Below are 13,688 nucleotides of genomic sequence, written 5' to 3'. Positions count from 1 at the left end.
CAATTACACAACTAATACAGGCTCAAGTGTCAGGACTTGAAGCAGGGTGTTCTGGTGTGTGTCCAAAGGAATATCCTTCTGGTTTTTCATCGAATTATCTGAAACTCCTGAATTGAAAGAAAGAAAAAGCCAAACACTTTTGAGACTTAGAGCATTTTGTTGAAGCCATTTCTAGAACTTACATAGAATTTGAATAGCTAATAATGATGCTCATTTAACTTGTTCAGTCATGCCTTGACACTGCACTTTGCTGACGGAACAATCTTCTTTCTAATTTACTGCAGTAGTGACAGTAATTTAGTTTGTTAGAGTGCTGCTATTTTTGAGGAACAAAAGTGCTTTTCCTCCTATCAGGGCATTTGGGGTTCACATGTGGAATTGTTAATGGCAGCTCCCCATGCTCAGGTTTGCTCCTGAAACATGGTAAAGACTTTCCTGTTATTGACAGTAAATAAGCATTGCAACATATCTCTTTGAAAGTGAACTGTCAATATTCCACTGATGGGGACTCTGCAATTTCTCTATAGCATATAAACAACTGCAAAACGATCCCACTGTGTCTGCGGCATACTTCTGTGTAAGTTGTTATCAAATAAATTAGTGGAACATTTACACGCTTGCTGAGTTAAGCTGATTGATTTTGAGTAAGAGAATGAACAACAGAACATTTGCTGGAAGTTTTTATTTCCACCATTCTGAGACAATTTTTGAATTCAGAAAATTATCTGAAAAAATTGGATGCTGGTGGTAAATAACTGGAGGCTTCAGTGTCTCTAAGGGTTCTAAGGGTGGTGTCTTTCTCTGCAGTAGGCAGGAGGCTGGAGAATTGCCTTCTAGCACTGCATAGTTTATAGATGAAATTTGGGAAAAGGAAGCTTTTCTAGCATTTTCCAGTAGTTTATCATCTATTTGTGTAGTGGGTCATGCAATGAAAACAGAACTCTTCTTTTGGGGTTGGTTAAGTTACACAAAGGCAAGAGGAAATAACTTTATATTAAATAGAAGTCAAGGGCTATCTAAACAGTATTTCTAATGCAATTATTTGCATGTTTAGCAGTGTGGGACATGACATTTGTGCATCCCATAGCTTTGTTGCTGCTTTGGTTCAGCAGAACCTTGGTAGACAGTATGTTCAAGGAAGATGGTGCTGGTACCATTTATTTTGGTAGTTCCATACATGGTTTAGCTGAGGATAATAATGCAGAAGGGCAGAAAGGACTAGTAGCAATTCCTTTAAATTGAGTGCTGAGACATTTCACATATCCCCACAACATCTTCCCTGCTGTTCATCCCTTTTAGGGAAATGTTTCAAAGGGGATGCTCTGAGGGTAGCTTCACACAATTTCTTTGGGTCTTACACATTTTTCTTGTGTGAGGGTACAGTTTAACCCCCATTAATTCTCTGATTGGGCTCATGAGTTGGGTTTTATAGGCACTAGAAGGTTTTAGAACATGATTGCCATCACTGTGTTACTGTGTGATAATTTATCAGGACTTCCTGACTGGAGAAGAGCAAGTTTTGAGCTAAAGTCAGATGGACTATGGACAAAACTACTCTTTAAATGGGAAAAAAATTCTATTGAGGCCACTCTTGGAGTACTGTGTCCAGCTGTGGGCTCTGCAGTACGAGAGAGATGTGGACATACTGGACAGAATCCAATGAAGGGCCTCAAAGATGATCTCCAGAGGTGCCTTCTAACTTCAACCATTCTGTGATTCTGTGAAAGAGAAAAATAAAATATACTGCCTTGATTTGAAAGTGAGTTGATGTGCAGAAGACAGTTGTTTCTGCAACCTAACAGCTTTGTTGTGAATGCTATTAAAGAGAGACTACAATAGGAGTCAGGAAAGACATTACCCATGGCCTGGTGAATGTAAAAAACATGTGACATTAAGGATCTAGCTTTATAGCTTCTTTCATTTGATCAGGTTGAAAAGCAATCTGATTTAAATTATTTTGTCAAATGACATTGTTGAATGTCTGGTGTTCCCTTGCATGCATCTCTCCTTGAATAGCAGTGTCATCGTCCTCAGCCTCTTAAAGGTCAGCTGTGCTTTTTGTTCATCTCCAAAACACTAACCTGTGGGGCTGAAGTCTATTCATACAGCATTTTACACTCCAGTTTTACTCATACAGCATTTTGCACTCTGTGCTTTCAGTAATAAGTAGATAAATAGATAAAAGTGACTGAATGGAAGAAAAATAAGTAACTGCACTTCCTAACAGAAATATTTTTAATTCTTTTCATGCCAAGAATCAAAATTGTCTTTTGGGACCAACATCACTAAAATGACACAGTATTTTTTAGTGTGTAGCAAGGAAAGTGCTACTTCCTTGCAATCAAGGAATCAATCTACTGGTCTTCAAAAGTTAAATGCTTTTTGCTTTGTAACTACTTTTGGACTTTCTTAATAGATAAGAGGTCTCTTAAGGCTTTGCTCTCTTTTTGGTCTCGGGGGGAGCATTTTTGTTTGTGTGCTGTGGTTTGATTTTCTTGTTTGTTTGGGGGGGCGTTTATGTTAAGGCTTACTGGAATTGTAAAAATATCTGCACATAAAGCCAGACCACCAAGCCTACAAGACATGCAGAGTGACAAAGGGAGTCTACCTGGCACAAAGCGTGTTTAGCTGTGCACTGGGAATGTTCACCAGGGCTAGGACATAGAGCAGCTTATGGGTTGTACATTTTTACATCACCTTATTACTCCCTTATTCCTTGTATGGGCAAGAAAATAGAGATCTAACATAGGGAAAGGAATATTTTCCCTGTTCTTCTGAACATTAGAATCAGAATGATTATCACTTCAAAAACAAAAAGGCACAAGGTCATTTCTGTGTTATCCTTCTAGGTTTGCCTTCAATCTTTCCCATTTCCCATTCCTAGAGCTAGTTTCTGCACTTCAAATATCTCTGCCTAGTATTTCCAGTACTCTAAGTCTAGTGCTGAGCATAGAAAAGTTGCATATATGTCAGAAATGAGATTGCTGGTATGAATGGCAATTTATTATGACTAGGTGACAGGCTGAGGTTTTCACTTCTTTCCAAAGAGAATAATTTTTTTGGTTCTATTTTTGCAGTCTCCTTTTTGTCACAGTAGTAGCCCTCTGCATTCATGACACTGATATGTAAACCTGTGAGGGAAGTGCAAGCTTGGAACTTCAACCCTTTGATTAGAGAGTTAAGCCCCTGAAAGCATCAGCCAACAGCAGCTGTTTGAAAATGAAGGGGTCAGAAACGAGCTTGGTTGGGGTGTGGGGATGAGCAGAAACAAATGTATATTCATGGATCCCTTCTGCTTCATTTTGTCAACTGGCAGTTTTCTCCAAGAGCCTTTTAGGTCAATCCTTGAGGACATTCATACATAATCTCCAACAGCTTCAAATCCTGACCACTGGTGTATCAATTGCCTGTGCCACTGTATCAGCCTCAGCTTCTGTACTACAAAGGGGCCTTGAGAAAGGGCTGACACAAATGGCTTTTTTAATTCCTGGTGGGCTTCATGGATCCTAATAGTTTTTCTCTGGCTTGGAAAATACTTCACCTGAGTTTTGCTAGAACTTTGATAATTTGGTTTATTTTATGAAATAGTCCATCTATTAATGAAATAAAAAGGTAATTATTGATTCCGTTATCTAGTTTAGAAATACAATGGAACTTGCTTTCGTGGAGAATCAGAGTTAATATATCTATGATTAAATCTGCTTGAGGAAGTAAGAAAGAGATAAGTCCTTTCTTAATGGAAGGCTTTTATGGAGGACTAGAAAATACACCTTGTTTTGTTTGGAAAAGCCTTTATCTTAATGCCTCTGTAACTTCTGAGTAGAGGATTAGTTGATCATGCATACTAAGTCTGAACACTGAAATTTGTTCACTGAGTTTCTTATACAAATTGCTGTTTAAAATTTGATTGCTGTGTTAACTACTGTATTTAACGTTTCCACATTTTTATACATTTACATAGCAAAGAGCTTTTAGAAGAACCTAGTTGCAGACATTTTCATATATTTTTTTGGCTGTTATTTTCATGTGCTTTGCCATGCCAGAAGTGTGATGCAGTTCTCTGTGTGAGGGTCATTAAAGGTATTTCTTGTGAAACTGAGACATACGTCTGCAGAAGCTTTTACATAATTAGCCATAAGCTCTAGCCATTTCAAAATACAGTCTAATCATTGCATTATCATTTTGTCTAACACGAACATCTGAGTTTTTCCCATAAATATGGGGTATAAATAGTAAGAAATACCTTTAAGTGTTTTGGTTTGGTTTAGGTTTTTTTCTTGTTTGCTTCTTTCTTTTTTTTTTTTTTTTAAATATAAAAGAGTGAAAGAAGATTGAAAATAAGTATTATTTGCTGATGGACTTATGAAAATAATTTATGACTCCTTGAACTGTAGAAGAATAATAGACTATCTACTAAACATACCCAAAATTTGGAGAATTGATGTAATGCTGACAGTTTTTGAACCTTTTAAAACCATTTTTCAGCTAGTGGTATAAAGAGAATAAAAATGGATAAGCAAAGTATATTTAAAAAATTGAAAAGCTCTCTGTTTTTGCAAATTCTTCCATTTCTGAAACAGGCCCTTCTTATTTTCTTTCGTTATCTACTTTCTGTCTGAGACCAGAAGCACAAATGTCAAAATAAATTAAGATAAGCCTTTCTCGCATAATTTCTTAGTTGTAGAGAAGAGGAAAGCATTGGCAGTCTTGCTGGGAAAACTGTGCTTTTAAGGTTAATTGGACAGATTTTAAGAATCAGGAGTCACAGGTCTCCTTTCTGTTTAGTTTGACATCTGTGTGTTTCCACCACCTTCAGAAGAATTATTTCTCATCTTATAAGGGTTAGAGTTAATCCATCCTAACAGATGAAATAAAGCATTTTAGTGCCCAACTGTGGAGTACGTGTTTGCAGAGTCTTCTTAAATTTTGTTCATCATTACTCATCCAATATGAGAAAATTCATGTATTTCATCATGTCTTTCTTAATGTCATCTTTTGTTTTCTTTGCCTTTAGGGTGAACCTGGTTTGCCTGGCATAGCAGGAGAGAAGGGAGAAGCAGGGCTTAAGGTCAGTATTGAAAATGGATTAAAAACAGAAGCACAGAGTGTGTGAGTGCATATGTAGATGACAGTCGTGCTTTCCAGCTTGGGTTTGTATTCTGACTGGCTTTTAATGATCTGCTGCCTCCAGTGATCAGTGCTGTAAGAGGCTTTACACATCTCACCATAAAGAAGCATATTCTTCTGCTGTGCTTGTGGAATTCCAGTCAGTGGCACTGACACACAGACATCCACTGCCAGCTGAATGCAATATGCCTGCAAGTGTTTGGGAATTTGGGGACCTTTTCAGAAAGGCTTTGTTTATGTTTCTTACAATGTCTTTCAGGCTTCTTTTCAAGAACTGCTGCGGTCAATTCTTTGACAAATGTCAGGGTTAAGTCTTGAGGGCTGATCCTGCTATTATGGAAGTTAGCAACAAGCCTCATTAGGAGCATGTCTCAGCCCATATTTGTTACATCAGAATGACTTTTTGCACTTTATTGTTATATAATTTGTTCTGCTGTTTTAATATTGAAAAGTGAAATAGAACATAAAGCTTATGATGACTGCATTTAAAAGAAAACTCATCATATCTGAGATGATGGGATCTGTGGGCCTCTTGGAGGGGATAATGCTAAATTCTAATCCCATCAGCTGCGAGTGAGCGTCTCTGGTGAACATGTGCTCCTCAGCTGATTCTGTGCATCATGCTGCTGCTGACAGACGTGCAAGACAGCCTCTTTACATCCACTGACTGGCTGCTTGTCCATCAGGAATGAAAACAAACCACTGGGGAGCATGACCTTTTCTTACTTTGTATACAGAAGAAGCCAAATTATGGCAGTTGATGCTTAATTCGTATTCACAGCTGTAGTCTCTGGGTTGCCTAGCGACTGCCAGCCATCAGAAGGGGCAAAGATGGGCCAGAGTGCAGCTCTGAGCACAGATGACTTGTCAGGGTCAGGCTGGTGTGCAAAAGTGCTTTTGCAGTTTTTCAAGCATGTTTTAATTTTGAAATAAATAATGGCTGCAAGCCATCTTCTTGTTACAGAGATTGTTACAGAGACTGTAAGGAGCACTAAAAGCTTTTTACTCCAAAACAATTATGAATTAGTTTAAGACACTTAAGGCATTTTCTCTCTCTTGAGGAGCCTTCTGAGCCATTGACAGAATCATAAGACTTCCCCTTCACATTCAGATCTTGTGTTTTTCCTTCAGTTGTTCCCTAAACAAGGAGAACCAGACATAGGAGGCACCTAGGTCCTTGCAGGCTACTTCTCATAGATATATGCCTGTTTGTCAAGGTGTAGGACAAAACAGAGGGGAAATTCTTCACGTGCAAATCATTGAAGCTTTTAAAAAAATGTTCAAGTTGTGTTGTCCATTGAGGTCTATTAAATTTACATATTTTGTTGTTTATTGGAGATTTATTGTTGGATTTTACCATCTGAGACATTGTCATCAGTAGTGACATAATTATTAGTAATGACAGCAATACTAACATTAGTAATTACTAATGATAGTAATACTAACACTTTGATTTTTGCCTAAGTTAGTAACTTATGACTTGTTTGCTCCAATTATTTTCCTCAGGGTGACCCTGGAGAAAGAGGAGAAAAGGTGAGACGTTTCACTTCCTTTGTTGTGGGTCTGTTTTGGATAACTGCTTGGAGAATGGCCAGTGCAATGATTCCAAGTTTAAAAATAAAAAACCACAGCTACTACCTAGAACTTGAGCAGTACTGTGCAGCCTTTCTGAGGGTCAGATAATACCTGCTAATGGAAGTTATTGATCTGTGATTACTGCAGTGGGATTAGTCAGAGGGTGCAGTGATAAAGGCTGCATATCTGAGCAATCAGGCAACTAATCCTAGCTGTGGTGAGTCTCAGGAAATGCTGAGCCTGTCTGAATAAATTAGAGATCCACTCATTTCTCATAACTTGGTTTTGATGCTCTGACACCTGTGTAGGATAAAACAATGAGGTAACAGAATGATAGCTACATAGACTGTAAGCTCTCCACATACTAAAAATGGAATGCTCCATTTGTGTTTGGGTCAGTTTCAGTAAGAACAAGGGAATCTGTCCTCAGGATCTTCAGCGATACCGTCTGGAGAGGGACCAGCAGCACAAGTGGATTGCTGGTGGTGCTGTTAATTGCAGTGAGTTAGAAAGAAATTGCTTCTCTGATGTCCAGTGACACCAGGGCAGAACAAGGGGGTGGAACAAGCTCCATGCTGCAAAAGAGGATTATAATTCTGCTCTTCCAGGGATAATGGCTGGTAGGAACACACTGAATTAAAACTTGAGCTTCTGCATCTGCACACAGGGCAGTTTGAGAAATAGCATAAGCCTTATTCTGAGTAGGAATCTGTGCAAAGCCTCATCTTCTGCAAGTATACTGAGCTTACTTTTAAAAAGTGAGTTGCTTGTACTGAGGTGCAGTTTGCTCTTCAGAAATGTTTACCTGCGTCTTTGCAGCTACAACTGAATTTCACTTCCAGATCCATGTAAATCTGTGTAGTCGCAGCTGGAAGCATGCTTTGCCAAGGGAATTAATTTCACATTTTCAAAAGCACGCCATAAAAATAATCCAGGGAAATCTTGAAAGTCTGTAACCCAAATGCAGGAGCATGTAATCATGAAATATGCATCATGAAATAATTTCTTCTGTTAAAATTATATTTTTTAAGTACTTCAGTAATCCTGTGTTTTCAGACACGAACGGAATAACAAGGAATTTTAACATATACTGAATTACTGTTACATAAAAACATTCTATTTTTCCATAATTATCCTTTGTCTTTTTCTAAAACATGTTGGTATAAATCCCCTCAATATGCTTGATCATGTCCAATGAACTTGGGATGACATTCCTGAGAGTTACTCTTCTATGTTTTATCTATGTTTCCTTTGTTAAAGTGCTGCTGGATTGTTAGCTAGTTCCCATTGTATCAGTGACTGTGGTATATGAATTGCTAAGCCCTTTCTGGATGTAATTCCACATTAAGGTTTTCAGAACAGTATGACAGATACTGAATGAGTAATGTTATTTGAATAGTAGTACCGGTTATCTGACTAAGACCAGGGAATGGTTTTTTTGCCTACTTAGGCTCTATTTTTATCAATATTTTGGGAATTTTAAATGTTTCTTGCACTTCACATGAACTTGAAATCCCACAGAAATTTTTAGCCTATATTCTTAAAATATAACAAAGATTATTTGATGTAGTCTGGACTTCTTATATGGTTACATGACTGTAGGCGGAAATCAGGTCTTTTTTTGGATAAATATTGTGAAATTTTTCTCTTAAAAAATGGGCATTTTTTGAGTAGAAAATGTTTACTCAGACATGAAGAGGTGTTATCTGAGCAATCCTTTTTTAACAATAAACAGTGCATAGAATATATTTATGGATGAAGTAATTTGGTAGCTCCTTGAAAGAGTGATATTTAGTGAATTTTTTTTAGTTTGTGAATCATTCACAAACTAAAGAACTTCAGACTCAGATAGTATATGCTACAAATTACTTGAGAATCCTAATAAAAAGTACTGGATTTGTGTAACTGTCATCTGAATTTTATTAGATGCATCTAGGTGAATGTCTCTGTGTTGGGAAGAAAAATGTATTGATAATTTAAGATGCTGAATCATCACAAAATCATTAAATCATTCCTTCCTTGCTAAACTGCAATGAACTGATAAAGCTGGTAGATTATACAAACAGGTATTTTGACACTTTGGGTGGGGTTTTTTCAGATCTGTGAATGGGGTCCCAGTTATAGTGAAGAGTGTATATAAGACATAGCCACTTCCTGACCATGTCACAGAGAGACTGACTATCTGATTAACAAAATCAACTTGCTGATCATGTTGCCGTGCTGACTGCTCTCTGCATACTGTGTGCTTACATAAAATCATGAAAATATAATGTATATTCTAATTACAGGGGGATGCTGGTGAGAATGGACTGAAGGGTGACACAGGAGAAAAGGTACACTACTTCTTAGCAGAGAAGAAAATGTGTGCCTTAGGCATGCTTATAGTATAACCAACTAATGAAAATAATTTGTTTAAAGCAAAAACACATTTTAAGCTGAGGGTTTTTTTTAAGGTGAGGGATTTGGTTGAGTTCATTTTGATGAGCAGCAGAAAAATTGTGAATATTTTGTCCAACTAAGCATAAGATTTCTGACTTTATACAGCAGTAGCTTAGTACAGAATACATCAGCATGTTTCTAGCTAGCAGTCCTCTCTGTTGAAATTTGCATCATACAGAAACTTTGGTCACAACCTGCCAGTTGGAACTGGTCTGTTGAGTTATAGCCATTTCTTCTGATATATCCTTTAACTTTTCCCTTTCTGTGTTTCCCTCAAAGAGAGGAACCAAACCAATATGAGACAAAAATTATGGTATCATGATAAGGCAACTTCCCTCCAAAATTGGCAGCTGGAAAATCAAGAGTTGACAATGAACGTACTTTCAAAATCTTTATTTCAGGTGACATCAACAATAGCCAAACTTTATACCTTCTTAGTTCATTGTTGCAAAGTACCAAGGTGTTGTAGAAATAAAAAAATAGATTTTGTTAAAATTTTTATTTTCCTGAGTTTTGTTTTATGTGAGACTCACACTCAAAAAATTGAACTGGAATTTTCAATGTGGTTTCCTTACATGAGTCAAACTTTAGCAGTCAGGGTAAAGGCTGTGTTGCACATGAGGAAGGGTCAGACATATTGATCCCTGCTGGCCATCACTTTTGAACTCATATGCTTCTAAAAAACATTTATTTTAGTGACTGCACTGGGCAGAAGCATCAACATTTTTTCTTGTACATCTGCATGCATAATGCTTAACTAGCTTACATCAGTGAGTGCAAGGAGAAATTTGTGATGGATTTATCAAGCTGGTAAGGAATGCATGCAAATCCATCAGGACCTGTCACTTGAGTGCAGTAAAGCTGTACTTTGAAGAGCACAAGGATTTTAAGGCATTTTCTAAAATCAGCAATTAAAAATAGACATTAGATTTAAGAATAGTCAAGTTCTTTGATTCTTGGAGTTAATTTAAATAATACTTTGACTGCAGTCATGCTTATTAACCCAGATGAAAGTCTTAAGAACCTTATTTACTTACGTACACAATATTTGCTGGTAACATAATCTTGATCCACTTTTATGTGATTTAGGAATATAATCTGCTACAAGTATGAGATTGTTGTTCAGATAGATAGCTCTACAACAAGTACATGGTAGATTTATAATCTCTCTGGGAAGCCTAGTGCAGCTTCTTCTGTTGCTTTTCTACTTCCTCAGCTGTGAGAGTGAGCTTGCATCCACTAGAATGCCCATACTGCCCCATGTGTGTCCCATGTGCACACACCACCCCCAAACCACATTTGGGATCCTTTTTAAGGAAAGAAAAGGTCCTCTCCTTCTTTTGGTGGGAGATCCTTTCTGCCCAAGTATAAAGTTTTAAATATTGCTGTGTGAGTTTTCAACAGTTAGGCAGTCGAGTTGGGATCAATTTGTGGAAAGTATAGGTCCTCAGAAGACTTATATTGCCGTATCTGAAGAAATTTCAATACACCTGTTGAATTTCATCATGCAGAGGTCTTCCATCTCTTCTAGGTTTCATGTGAGTTTCAGAGATGGGGTGGTGACATGGGAATGTATTCTGTCTGTTTGGAGTGCATTGCTTTAGCCATAACAGGTTAGAATCCTCTGTATTAATTTTTGCCAGACTTTTCAGAACTGTAGAACTTCATTGACTTTCATTATTTTTCTTCTTTTTCCCTGCCTACAAGACAATCTGCCACCCAGAAAAAAAAAGAGAATTTTTGGAGGAGAGCTGTAGCTTAAAGTTTCTGATAGGTAGCTTTGCAAACAGCACTTTCTAGAGAGCTTAGGAGGGTGTTTTTTGACAGATAATGTAGGAGTAAGCATTAAACATGGTGTCATTACTTTACACTTGAGCTACTTAACAGGGTTTGTGTTCTTCCCTGTTCTTCAGCATAGGGGTAAACCTTTGCTCTGTGATCATTCTGTACAATTTCAGCATGAAGTTGCCCAGCAATTGCTAAGCATTTAAGTGGTAGAGGAAATCAGGATGACTATTTCAGACACACCTAATTAACATGTTCACAAAGCAGTCATGACTTTTTTCCATATTTGTATTTCTGTCTGTATTATAAGACTTACTAAGGCTCTTTAAAAAAGACTGTTTTTAAAAGAGCTGCTGAATGTACTCAGAGATAAGTCTCGTATTCACTCAGTTCTAGGTGTTCAGCCATACACAGGTACACACCCCTCCTGCTCAGTAAACAAGCCTTTAATTCTGTGTAAATAAGTCCAGAGAATGTTGCACTAGACCATAATGTTACCCATAGGCTTAGGAGATTTAATCCATTGTTCATAAAACTTAAAGCTTAAATGGTGTTTCTGTGAGATAGGTAATAAATTTTTATTCATATGATGAGAGAGAAAGAGAAACCACGTGACAACAGGTTTGGACTTGGTTTAGGAGCAGGTTCCTGTTTGTGCAAGTAATGTAGCTTTGTTTTCTGAACTGTTGTACCTAGTGACACTCAGAAATGTGAACTTGGGCCTTTAATTCTTGACCTGAGACTTTAGCATTAAAATGTTTTGTTGAATTGTCCTACTTTAAAGACAGTGTCAATGCCAAACTTGAGCTCTTGCTAGTAGTCTTCCAATGTAGCCTTGGTCCCTAGAAACTACCAAGTATCTTCCTTCTTTGTACATGTTCCCCTGCTAAAGTTTCTTCATTTGCAAACTGTCTTGACTCATCAGTGAATTGAGAACATACCGTACCATAAATTTTTCTTTGAGCTGATACTAGTTTTTATTCTTGCATGAAGGTGGGTTATTAATATTTTGTGTCTTACCTTCTCCATATCCGTCATTATTACTCTTTGAAATGTTTAACCTGTTAATGTGTCTTACTAGTTGTTTTGCCCCTTTATAGCTACAAAAGGTTCTTGAGGCTTTCATTGTACATGCTTGGGAGGGCTATTAGCAGTGTCACCCATGCATGTCTATCAAAATGAGGCAGCTCAGGTTTCCATGCATGTATCAACCCTTCATAATACTGATTTTTGTGTTTTCTTCACACAAGAGCAAGCTGCAGTAACTATGTATTCCTGTTCTTCATAGGCCAGTGAGCTTGTTAACTGGTAAAATTTAATTTGATAAGAGAATACCAAAAAGGCACCATACCCAAACCAGCTGTAAAGCTATGGCATTCACAGAAACATCAGAAACAGGCATTACCTCTTTGAATTTTAATACAAAGAATACTTTTCTCTGCTTACACATCTTCAAAGTGTATCAAAGTACTGACTTCTGTTCTACTTATGTAAATCACTGGCAGGCTGTTGAGGGGCTGGAAGATGCTGCTCTGTAGCAACTTGCTATTTTCAATGAACAATGTACATTTATTTTGAATAACAAATAATTAAACAATTTTTCAAATGGGAGCATGCTAGATATCTTCAATGGTATATCGTTTGACTAGCAAACTTCTCAGTAGTTTTTTCTTTTTTCTTTGATATATTGTTTAAGAAAAAAAAATCAGCTGATCCTCTGTCCTGTGCATATCACTGCCTGTGAAATCCAGTCGACCTAGCAAAATGTAGGCAAATCTTTTTGAATGCTAGACGCCTCCTCAGATCAGAGACCTTTCCTGAATACATAAATTACCATAACTCTCTCATCCTGTAAAATACAACACTTCATGCATTAATCTATCTGTTTAAATATTCTGGAGTGTTGAGGAAATAGAGCTATCACCTGTCCTGATGGAGATAAACTCATAGGTCACTGGAGTTTTTTTCAAGGTGAATTTTCATTGGCACAAAAAATTTTGTCAGTTGAGACCTGACACTTGCCTTCTGTAAAATTAGGTTAAAATGGTTGCGCATATCCTTTGTAAATAGCAGTAAATTATTTTTAATGTAGATCAGCAATTTAGAGATGTCAAAGTATGTCCCATCTTCTGGCTTTGTGAAGTACATTTATACAAGATCTGCAGTTATTACATCTACATTATTAGTTGTGGAATTTGAGGTTAACTGTAATAGATGTTCGGGTGAGTGAAGCTAAATCTCTCTGCATGGTCTTGAAAACAATACTGTTCCTTTTCTGAATCACACTGATTTAATTAATCAGTTAAATTCCTATGTAGCAGTACAGAAAACAGGCAGTTTTGCTATGCAGTTATTTTGCTGTATAATGTTTCTATACTCTTACATGATTTGTTTTATGTGTTTCCTGGAAAACTGTTTATGTAGTAAGAGTGATTATTTCTTGTGGATTTTGTATCAGGGTGACCCTGGCTCTTCTGCAGCTGGAATTAAGGTAAGGTAGTTCTAAAGAAGTTGTGCAGGGAGAAGAGGGGTGGTTGCTCCATGTTACTTTACAGTGCCACAGACATTTGGGTATCATTAATGTTGTGGTTTTCCATCTTTAATTCATTTTCTTAGATCCCATGTCTTTCATCTATTTTCTTTTAGGGTGAGCCTGGTGAGTCTGGACGGCCTGGACAAAAGGTACTACTTGGAAATGCTCAGTTTTCCTTTTCTGCTGGACTTGTGATAAATGATGTTACATCCATGTTACCAGTGGCACC

At 37.3% G+C, this 13,688-nt stretch overlaps 1 protein-coding gene across 1 annotated transcript in view; it reads left to right on the top strand.

Annotated features, from left to right (window-relative positions):
* The window catches only part of COL25A1 (collagen type XXV alpha 1 chain), a 298,336-nt gene that overhangs the window by 231,358 nt on the left and 53,290 nt on the right, over positions 1–13,688 (top strand). The window contains exons 13-17 of the mRNA XM_085058375.1: positions 5,015–5,068; positions 6,634–6,660; positions 8,991–9,035; positions 13,385–13,417; positions 13,573–13,608. Coding sequence (XP_084914501.1) covers positions 5,015–5,068; positions 6,634–6,660; positions 8,991–9,035; positions 13,385–13,417; positions 13,573–13,608 — 195 coding nt within the window. The remainder of the gene's footprint in view (positions 1–5,014; positions 5,069–6,633; positions 6,661–8,990; positions 9,036–13,384; positions 13,418–13,572; positions 13,609–13,688) is intronic.

This window comes from Lichenostomus cassidix, chromosome 4 (genome assembly GCF_008360975.1).
Source record: "Lichenostomus cassidix isolate B80296 chromosome 4, HeHo_3.0, whole genome shotgun sequence".
Classification (NCBI taxonomy): Eukaryota; Metazoa; Chordata; class Aves; order Passeriformes; family Meliphagidae; genus Lichenostomus; species Lichenostomus cassidix.
This window is presented reverse-complemented; position numbering and strand designations above follow the sequence as displayed.